The sequence below is a fragment of the Malus domestica genome, chromosome 08, assembly GCF_042453785.1.
Source record: "Malus domestica chromosome 08, GDT2T_hap1".
Classification (NCBI taxonomy): domain Eukaryota; kingdom Viridiplantae; phylum Streptophyta; class Magnoliopsida; order Rosales; family Rosaceae; genus Malus; species Malus domestica.
Genome location: NC_091668.1, coordinates 8,911,614 through 8,923,327, shown reverse-complemented (window position 1 = coordinate 8,923,327; position 11,714 = coordinate 8,911,614). Strand labels below are relative to the sequence as shown.

Below are 11,714 nucleotides of genomic sequence, written 5' to 3'. Positions count from 1 at the left end.
CAACTTTCATATTATTTAGTTTATAAAATTTAGTCTACATATTTAGTCTTCTTAGCATTATCTTTTGGGAATTATTATTAGCACTCCAAACTTTCTATAATTAGAAGAAAAAAAATACACTTGTGAGGGGTGTAGAATAAAATTTTTGAAGTGCTAATAACCGTTCCCTATCCTTTATTGAATAATTGTTTTGATCAATAAAAGGATTCAAATTTAGTTGATTTTTGCATAAGTGGTCTTTAAAGAAAAATAAAACGTTTTGAATTATCGTGCAACATACGGGACAGGAAGAAGAACATCTAATTAATTTCTTGTTACACTTCGACAGGCACGCCAAATTTGTCCGGGGTCCAATTGGTCGGCCCATTTAAACCCAATTTTTTCTTCTATCTTTACGCTTTTAAAAGAAAAAGGAACACTAGGCTTGCTACCGACCCTCTTCCCAGCATGATGGTTGAGTGCGCTTGCATGCAACATCAGTGTCTTGGGTTCGACGGTTGGTGCTCTACTGCTAAACCTAAACAGCAACAACCCTAAACAACAAGCAAATTATGCTCCAAATGAGGTATTCTTAAATACCTCTGTTTTTATTTTTAGCCACTTAGTACTATGATATAGGAGTCTTCTTTTTCATTTATAAATAAGAAGTTTTAAGTTTGATTATCGTCAAAGACAAAGTTGAACTACGTATGGCAAGCCCATTGTAAGGCTTAGTCCACTCCTCCATCCCCTTTTGTGTAGATATCATTGTTTGTTAAAAAAAAATTAACACTAGGCTTGCTAGGTGAATTATCTCAGGGTTTAGTTTTTGGTATATTTGGCTCATAAAGCTTGTTTGCAATTTGTATTATTCAAGAGTCAAAATTAAGTAAACTCTACGATCCGTATTAGAACCGAGTTTCAACACCTAGGTATTCATCTCGACTCAACTCATTTATGTAAATCTCTTCTCTCTTTTTTTTGGAAAATCATACCACCGATACATTGTAATCAAAGACTCAAATGTGTCTAATTACAGTGAAGGGAACTTTCTCATACTAGTATTAGAACAAATGCGAAATTTGACGCCCTACACTTTGACAAAAAAGAAAAAGAAAAACAAACTGTTCTAAATCCACACAAAAAAAAAAATTGAATACAATCAAGAAAATTGTCATTGCGACTTGAATTACCAAAAACAAAATCCAATTGCAAGAATCCCCATATCAAACAAGTCATGATCATGAAGACTACTGACACTAACAAGGATCATCACCAAATATGATCTTGCAAATAGATCCATACAAGTTCCAAGCCTAACTACAATTCCACCACCCAATGAGAGATTTCTTGGGGATATTTCCAATAACTAGTTGGGCTTCAACGTGATGAGAATATAAATTAGTTAGTCATAAATCTTTAACGAAGTCGGCCACAATCTTGTTGATAACACCTCCTCTAGGCGGCACAAGTGCTCTGCCTCCGCCTCCGTTTGCCGGGGCCTGGTGGGATGTACCTCCGCCGTTGGGTTCACTCATCTTCACTGCTTGGTTTTGGACGCAATTAGCCAGTCCCAATAGGAGACATGAACCAACAAACCCAAGAAAAATAAATTTTGGATGGTGCTGTTGTATCCCACTCTAACTAATATACATGCCAAAAAACTGACAAAATAACACATTTCCTGGGCTAGCTGAATAATATTTCATCTTTTATCATGTCTTGTTGTAATCATATGCGTAGATATTAACAAGTGGGCACTTGCATAATTTTACTGTGGAACTACCCATCTGCTCCACTCAAAATTTTGCTATACATCTGATTGATTCTCTTTCTCTTAACAACTAATTATCTAATTTACTAACGATATCGTTCTACTAAAACATAAAAACAAAAACAAAATTCTACCCACACAAATCAAGGTTTTGATTGGGATATTTTATATAATTTAATAATATTTTTCTCCACCTATAAATAAATTATTCATTCTATAACTAATGAGCTCGATCCTAGGTCGATTATGTTTGAACTTTACTACAATTATATTTAAAGGGTATCTTAATCCGACAATAAAAGCAGTTTTAAATTAGTTTAAAGAATACCTTTTTCTAAATTTTTCTTTTTAACTCGTTGTATCGATTAGCTCTCCTAGTTTGGATTATGACATCGTTGTTAAAAATAAATAAAAATTTAAAAAAACAGGCGTGATGTGATTCGTTAAATCATAGAGGTGGTGGGAATAGGATCCTCTCTATATCCTTTTTATGAGAATCCGGATGATCAATTAATCGATTCTGTTCATCGTACATCGTGTAGTTAGAAATCATTTTAAATTTAAAATTTAAAATTAAATATAAATAGTATCTAACGAAAAATAACCGTTTGATGTATGATGACTTAAAACTGTAGCATGATCCTGCACACAGGAACTCAATCTTCAGGCAGTGGCATTACTCTGCTTACATCAGCACAGCTGAAGAAAATCTGAGGCCCAAAGAAACCAAACTCACAACAAATAAGCTTGGGCAAGTAACAAAATCAAAAGGAGTATTAAACAATCGAAGCCCAATGGCAAGCCCAAAATCAAGAGCGACCCGTTCGTGTACGAAATTAAGAATCCGATCAGTTCAAACTGAAAATCTTAATACACCGAGTTGATTTAAATCGATCATTTGGGTCGGTTACGATTTGGCGCAATCAACATAACCGGTTCGGATTGTAGTTTAAGTCCTAAACCACTCCTCACTCACAATTTTCGGGTTTTAGGAAAAGCTGATGCTATCCATACACTTGGAGTTTTGAGACTCCATGTCTCACATCGGGGAATATAGATTTCCCAAGGGCATTTATATGTGTTTTTTCTTTTATACTAGTAGTTAGCATTTGGTAATGGATTGAAGCCTTATAATTGTGTGGATTACGTTTGTATAATATAGCTTAATATAATTAATATTAATTAATCCAGATAAGGGCTTTAGGCCTTGGGAATCAGAGTTTATTAGTTTTAATTTCGCGTTAAGTTTTTAATTAACATATTAATTAAAAATTGTTTTGATTAAGAGACATGGTTTTTTAGAAAGAGCTGTGCACTTTCAAACACGTTCACCAAGTATTTGAAAAGTTATGAATCAACCTATATATTTGCAATGTTAGTTTCCAACAGAGTGATTATTTTCCTCTTTCTCTTCCATACAAAAAAAATTCCAGAGAGTAAACACACAAAGCAATTCGCCAGAATTCTATAATCCAGTGTGAGTTGTAGAATTAAATAGTTGTATCCTGGTCGAGCAGACGTCGTAGAACCACAAACACAATAGTGGGACATAAATATTGTTCGATGGACTTAGCTTTTGCGCTAGCCTCTATCTATGATTCAATCAAGTTAGTATCATTTTAATTCCTGTAATTATTTCCTTTATTTCATTTTGTATTACAAGTATTTTTCATTAATAAAGCATTAGTATTTCTGTTATTTTTATTTATTTTCTGAATTGTTTTCTAATAATTTTTACTTCTCAAGCATTCCTCTTAATTTTTAAATTATCAGATGTAATAAATTGAACAAGATCAAGCGACATAAATTAACAAATGATGTATGGAAAGTAAAAATAGTTGTAACACCTTCCATTTGGAAAATATCAAGTAGGTGCTGGACCAGATTGTGTCATGATTAGCAGCCCATGACATCATTTGAGTTATTCTTATTTCATGGGAGTCATGTTGGAATTACATCAACTGACAGAATTTCATATCGCAAGGAACATCATGGACCGTTGATCTTGTGACTTCAAACGATCAATGGGGATTGAGAATTGGCTCTGGTATTTGTCATGATCAGTCCCCATCCCATAATATAGATGTTCATGCGTGACTGAGAATCTGTGGCTTTGAGTATATTAATTTGAAAATGCAAGTGGGTCTAAATTTTAGAAAGTAGGATTTTTTTTCCTTTTTTTTTTTTTCCTCTCATTTCATTTTCTCTTATTTGAATGGTCACGGTTAAGCTACGTCAATATTTTATATTAATTTTTTTATAGAAAAATAAAATAAAATAAAGAATGTGAGAGGAGATGATGGAAATAGGAGGGAGAGAGAATCCTAGTCCAAATTTTAGGGTTTCTACCATCCTTTTCCTTGAGTTTTTTCTTTACGTGACGTAAAATAGGTTTCTACCATCCTTTTCCTTGAGTGCTTTTAAAATAATTGAAAACATTTTTGGTGAAAGTGTTTTTTAAACCAATCATTAGTAAAAATTCAAGTGGATCATAAAAAACACTTTAAGTGCCTCTTGTAAGAAGCCTTAGATAAGTGATTCGTCCAAAAAGTACTTAAAGTACTTGTGAAACTCAAAATCAATTTTTTAAAATTTAAAAAAATAATTTCAGTATTTTTAAACACACTTCCAAACAAGCCCTGATATAATCACGAGTTGGTAAACATCACTTTCAAACATTTCTTTACATTACAATGTCATATGAACCCAATATACATACATATATATATGTGTGTGTGTGTGTGTGTGTGTGTGTGTGTGTTTGTAAATGAATAATTGTTATAAACTTCTTGTTTAGGTGTGATTGTGTAAATCATAGGTTAGATTTGATACTAGTTATTATTTCCTATATGGACATGTATTCCTTGGAGGAGAATGATTTCTTCTCTCTCTTATTACTATAAATAAAGGCACTGCGTAGGGAGAATAACACACATTCCTCTACACAACCCTACAAATACATCTCTCTTTATTTTCTCTCTCTGTGTCGCCAGCCCCCCTTCCCTTGTCAGATAAAATAAGCCACAACACGTTATCAACACGCTCTTACCGTTGTGCTTAGGAATCTGACGTGGAAGCTTTCTACATCAAACATGTTCATCAATATCATCACGCAATCAGGTTCTTCCAAAACAACGATTTTTATCTCGATATTTTTGCAACCCTGATAGCATGAACATTCACCATAATGCATGAACCAACTTTACATTTTTCAAATCTTAAATTCAACATAAATTGTGTATGCATTATATCCATAATTGATGAATTATGTGAATTTGCCATGAATTGCATCCTATAACTGCTCATGTATTAAATTAAACTATATGAATATGCATTGAATTAATATTGAAAAAAAAATTATAAAGGATTTTATTTAGGGTTTCGTTGAAACCCATCCATGTCAATGGGCCACCCACGTTTTTCCCACGAGCAGAGAACCCAACCTAGAGCCATAGCTCCAAGCCCAAAACCTAGACCCGACGCCCAGACGGCGTCGCCCATCTTGAAACCATCGACCAGTATGGCCTGGAGCCATGCTCAGCTATCTTCAGCTACTTCTCTTATAACCTGAAGTCCTCTCCGACGAAGTTCTTGCTCGAAATTCAGTTTTTTTTCCTTTGAAATTAAAATCTAAAATTTCTAGGGTTTTACAACGTTGAGAGTTTTTCACTCTCCGTTCGATTTTATGGGTTGCCGTTGAACCCACGGCTTTCACTGTGATTTTTGCACCACGACATGACAGCCTGAAGCGGTGGTGCCGGTCTCCCTCTCCAACAAATTCACCCAACTCACGTTGGGGTGTCTGGATCAAAGCAAACCCAAGCCCACTTAGGCTTGGCTTGTTTCTTGGCAAGTATCAACCATTTGGGCTTTGATACTTTCCTCAGCCCGTATCACAAAGCCCAATTGGGCCTCTGTTGGACTCAGCCCGCGACACCAGCCCATGTTTTTGGTGTCCCTCGTGTCCCCGCTACAGTGGAACCTAGCCTACGCGGTTGTTGTGTACCCCTTACACTCTGAGACATCGAGTCCCAGCTTCGCTGGTGTATTCGTACCCACTGCACCTGATCAGCGCCCTATTTGGGTTTATACATTGGGCCCAACCTTCTTGCAGCCCATTTTCTGCATTGGGCATGCAGCCCAAATTATTTTAGGGACCTGATTAGCTCATGCCTAACCCCCCCTAGCCCATTTTTGGGCCTAGACCACCTATGGGCTTTGGCCCATGTTTTTGGCCTCGAGCTTCATTGTCCATTTTTTTAGATAATTTTGGGTTTACAATCTTTCACCCACACTTTAAATTTGGCCCGAAGTCCAAATAATTAATTAAATTATAATTATAGACCTGAAGTTCTATATGCATATTTTCTTGTTATATATTTGTGTTTGTCTACAGAAACATATGAACCTAAATTTCATAATTATTTCGAAACCTAAAGTTTCTAGAAACATGCCTTGTTTGAAAACCTGAAGTTTTCCTTAAAAACATTACCTATGAAAATCCGAAGCTTTTTCATGCGAATTTAAACCAATACATGTCTATTAAAACCTGAATGTTCTACTCATATGTGAATGGATTGATTTTTTCTCCATTACACTAACCACATCTTGTTTATCTATTTTGTGATAGGAACATGTCGAATTTGAACAAACTCGACTTTACCGCTTTGGAGGTTTATGGAAAGAACTACCTCAAGTAGGTCCAATGATGTGAAGCTCCACCTCATTGCAAAGAATTTGTGTCCCGCCATTGAAGATGAGACAGACAACCCGGTTGGCGAAGCTGAGAAAGCCACTACCATGATCTTCATCCAAAGACATATGCATGACGCAATTTCAATAAATCATAATATTTCGTAAAGCAACTTAATTAAATCATGAATTCTATATAAACCATAATTATAAAAATCCGGAAAACATAATATAAAACATATTAAATGCACGAAATATGAAATGCATGCTAGGCCAATATTTTATAAAAATGTATAAGTTATGAAGGGGTCCATTCACAAGCCGCTCGAACTATCGAGAATGTGATCACTTCCCGCCAACGCGCCTAAACACAATTAAGGACCTTTTAGTAAAACTCTACTAAAATGTTATAATTTGGGAAAATGGATGGCAGATTCAGATTCAGCACGTCAAAAAATCTAAGGAAAGACCTCGGGTTTTTTCCCCACGTGTCGCCACGCGTGGCAGCCGGCCGGCCCGACTTGTTGGAAAATTGAACAACTCCAAAATTTCCCAAATTTTATAGGAATGAAGATATCAATGAGAGGAATAACTTTCATACTTGTGATTAAGGCCAATTCGGCCGAGAGAAGCCCCAATTTCACTAGAACCTGTCAGAAACCCTAAAAATTGGTGGCTCCAATTCGACTTCTTCGGTGCTTCACCGCTTCCAAGGTTGGTTGGTGTTTGTTCATGGGTTCAAGGAGAGTCTAATGGTAGTAGAGATCAAAAGAAATTGTTTCACAAATGGTGATTCAAGGCCGAGACCCACCCGGACCCGTCAATGGGTTTTCTTACCCCATCAGGGCTAAATTCGTCAGGTGTGGTTAGAATTAGGTGTTGGGGTGTTGTGGTGAGGTTTGGTGTGATGGGAGGTGGAAGAAAGCCAGAAATTTGGACGGAAAACAATTAGGAAACCTCAAGGAAATCGGGTCATCACGCGGGTCAAGGGGAACCCAGCTAGTAGTTCCCCTCCTTTTCTCCTCCCTCCTTTCCCTCCTTGTTCTCTCTTCTCATCCGTCCCCTCTCTTCTCTTATTTCCTGATTGGGCAGTGCCCATCCTCCTTCCTCTATTTTATCTTCTCTCATATATATCCGTTTCTCCTTTCTTTCAATCTGGGCCACACACGTGGCTCAATCAGATATTGCTCCAAAATCTGGAGCCTTCTAGAAAATAATTAATTGACCATTTTATCATCAACTTCGTTCGTTAATAACTTTTTCGTTATAACTCCAAATTGTGTTTCGTATGTGCCCATGTGTTCGTAACGATAGTACTATGAGGATACGCCAAGAAAACGAATCTTACGTCACACAACAAGGTGGTCAAGAAAGTCAACGTGTTTCCCTCGATTAACATTTTTGTAAATTCACGTTTTAAAAGTATAAAAACTATAATTTTTTGGGACGGGTCGTTACATTAATGTACTCTTTTTCCCTACGATTAGGAGTATTTTTTCCATTGGGTTTTTGCTACCTAACTAGTTTGTAACGGGGCACCCACCTTGGATTGATCAAATCCATGATGACGTCCCGTAGATGTTTCATTTAACTTTGCATTTCTCATGCATTTTTCCTTAGACTATGGGTTTTGTCCCTACTTGGGTTTTTACCATAGCCATAGGGTTTTTTGTGAGACTTACTTCCTTATGAAAGTTCCTACCTTATTGAGAATAACGTGTTCCCAAAATCAATGCCGACAAGTCGACTTCCTCAACCTATACATGATGCTGAATCTAGTTGAGTATTTACACACTCAAGGGGGAGTGTTATAAACTTCTTATTTAGGTGTGATTGTGTAAATCCTATGTTGGATTTGATTCTAGTTATTCTTTCCTATATGGACTTATATTACTTGGAGGAGAAGAATTTCTTCTCTCTCTTATTACTATAAATAAAGGCACTATGTAGGGGGATTAACACACATTCCTCTACACTATCCTACAAACACATCTTTCTCTATTTTCTCTCTCTATGTCGTCGGCTCCCTTCCCTTGTCAGATAAAATAGGACACAATAATAATATCCATGTTGAGAGGGTTTTCAACTTTGAAATTCTAAAGATTGTTAGCATGATTTCTTGCAGGCAGACTACCCTCCTGTTTGGGTGCCCTTCCCATCCCCTTCTATTTGTGCGGTTACTGTTAAGCCACGTCAATATTTTATATTCTTATTATTTTTTGTCTTATTATCTATATAAAAAAATTAATATAAAATATTAACGTGACTTAACCGTGATCGCACAAAATAAAAGGGGATAGAAAGAGCACCCAAACAAGAGGGCAGACAATCTACCTCCTAATTTCTTCATACGGTGACAGAAAATGAGCTGAAAAAGCACAATGACGTTTTTCCGAAAAGTGCTTCTCTTGGAAAGTGTTTTTATGCTTCCAAGATTCCAACTTTTCCGGTTACTTTTTACTTTGCTTTTGTCCTTTTTTCCCCCTTCGGTTCCTCTAATTGAAAAATGACTGATTCTTTGTGCCCCTAATTTTTATTTTTAAACTCCTTATTTCTTTGGACATTCACGATTATATACAATATATCAAAAACAGCAGATCTCAGTACTATCAAAATTGATGGAAAAAGGGTTGGAGTCTTTTATACGGCTGCTTGGTGGTAATTCTCCTGTTGCCGAGGATAGTTGGGCTACTTAGTTAACACAATTGTACTACAATCTAATCGTATTTTTATTCACTTCTAAAGTTATCTTCAGCTAAATATTACAGGCCATATTTAGCTCTAAATTTGACAAAATCAATCTCTAATCAACGGGCTAAAAGGAATTGGGATAAAAGAAATGACATGAATATATTGGAACATCAATTTATAAAATATGATGGAAGTAGGAGTTAAGAATCAAGCTAAGTTTTGCCTCAACGAAAGCAGTAGTCTCAAAAGTAACAAAATATGAAGGCGAATAAAACATAGCCAAGGGCTAGATTTAGCCCTCTATGATTGGAGATGGCTTAAATGAGATATCTTAAGTTTAAATATCAAAAATGATGATTTCACAACTAATATATTATTCCATCCCTTTAGTGTAATATATCATTGTATAAAAAATAAAAATAAAACACAAGTGTGATTCACCGCATCTCTCTCTATAAGACAGTTGTTATCGAAGTTTCCCTTATGTCTGCTAGAGAATTTGCGTAAAGAATTTGGGCCTTGTCATCCATGAGAACTCTCACAAACATAGAATCATCAGTATTTACTAGGGAACCTGGACCACATCACCCGTGAGAAACTCTCACAAACATAAGATCCCCGATATTTTGGTGCTACTTAACCCTTCGTTGATTTCACTAGATACGAAAACTGTTCTAATTAGACAACATTACCGAACATTTCTTCTCTCAAAAGGGGTAAAATAAAAAATCAATTGATGAGAATGTTCACAATATCTAAATGCTTCAACAGAATCTTACAAGTTTACAATCTCTCTCTCTCTCTCTTCAGTGAGTCCACACTCTCTCTCTATAGGAGAATAAACTCTACTTCTGGCCTTTTCTTCCAAACAAGTGAATAAATCCACCATCCCAAGAACCAAATTCCAAAAAGGAAACCATGCATTACCCACCATAGGCCACAAAACCCTAAACCTTTTCTGATTTCTTGAGCAACTCACAAAAAAGCTTCAAACTTTTGCAGCATTTGGGGAGCATTTCAAGGCACAAAGGAGAAGAAAACCCGGCATTTCCCTCATCTGGGTCAGCCTGAAAAATGTCAAGGCCATTTGATCAGACCCAGCAATCTCCACCAGACTTTGTGCTGCAGCAAAACACCAACAGTTCCCACACACCTCATGGCTCCATTGGAGCAGTTGTTGCTGTTCTTGTGGTGGTTGCACTTTTGGGTTTGGTTGCTGCTGTGATTGGAAGGCTCTGCTCTGGGATGAGTATTTTGGGGTACGGACATTACGATTTGGAGAGCTGGGCAGAAGCAAAATGTTCATCCTGCATTGATGGAAGAATCAGCACTCAGATTCCAAGGCCTATTATGTCTGCTACTTCCACTCCAACTGCAAACCCAGCACAAACCCAGCAAGAATCTGAGCTTCAACCCCCACAAACTGTAAATGTTTGATTTCTGGCTATTGGGTTTTGGATTTGGTATTAAGTAACAACTTTCCTATTATTTGTATTTTTTAATTTTTAATTTTTAATTTTTGATTTTTTGATGTTCTTCTGTTCTCTGTTGCTGGGTACATTATTAGAGCAGGGAAGGCATACATTTTGTGATGTTGGTGTCATTGATTCTGGGAGGATGGAAATGAATTTGGGAGACTTTCTTTTGAATTTTTGAATTGCCTCTTTAACTTTGTTTAGTTGAAAAGGAAAACGAGTAAGTTCAGCCTAGCCGCATACATTACCAATCAAACATTTTTGTAACGACCACTACAACGTGTCAAACTGTGATTTGTATTTAGTGTAACGATTCAAGTTTTTTCCTTAAGGAATTGCCATTTTTTCTTTCGATCAAATTAAACCATTTAACGGAAAAAGTAATTGTACGGCGGATTTGCTCCATCCTATGCGCATTACTTCAATCTCGTTCTTTGTAGTTTAGAATAGTAATTTTTCGTGAAGTGGCAAATCCTGTAGAACTGGTAGTACTTTTTTCTGCAACTAAACTGAAAGCAAACAAACAAATTTACCACAACTTGAAATTCTGGAGATTTAGCGTTACTCATCTGGAAGTTGTAAACTACCACCAGCTATGAGAATTAAAGCAAGTGTGGACCCCAAGTATTCATGAATGTGACTTGGATGAATTATATGCTTGCAGAAGCAACAAAATCATTCCTTTCCTGCATGTGGGATTTTTTAATTTCTAGCCATTTCCCACCAAATCAGTCAACAGGTTTTGGCAGCTGCTCTGCTAGCTGCTGAAGTTATTGTGATCATTGACCACTTATGAAAATGCAGCATTAGTTTACGAGACAGGTCTCCTGTGCGAACCCCAATTGTGCGCATCAGGTGCGTTGGCATGAGTGAGCGGGTTGACAAGAGCAATACAACCAGTCGACCAGTCACTCACACTTACACTTACTGGTCATCGTTAGGGTTTGCAGGAAGAATTTCTGGATAGTTAAGATTTTATCACTCGACCCACTCGTACTTGCGCCTGATGCGTTATGTTAGGGTCCGAGAGGGAGAAGTTTCAGTTTAATTCTTAAGGATATGATATATGGATGGTACGTCTGTCTACTCATTTTTATCATGGG

The 11,714-nt window shown here is 36.6% G+C and overlaps 1 protein-coding gene across 1 annotated transcript; it reads left to right on the top strand.

Moving 5' to 3' along the window:
* The first annotated feature begins 10,210 nt into the window (after positions 1-10,210).
* Positions 10,211-10,792, top strand: LOC103441136 (uncharacterized). Its single transcript, XM_070826240.1, has 2 exons — positions 10,211-10,561; positions 10,709-10,792. The coding sequence occupies exons 1-2, from the start codon at positions 10,211-10,213 to the stop codon at positions 10,790-10,792; spliced, it is 435 nt and encodes a 144-aa protein (XP_070682341.1).
* Positions 10,793-11,714: the final 922 nt, after the last annotated feature.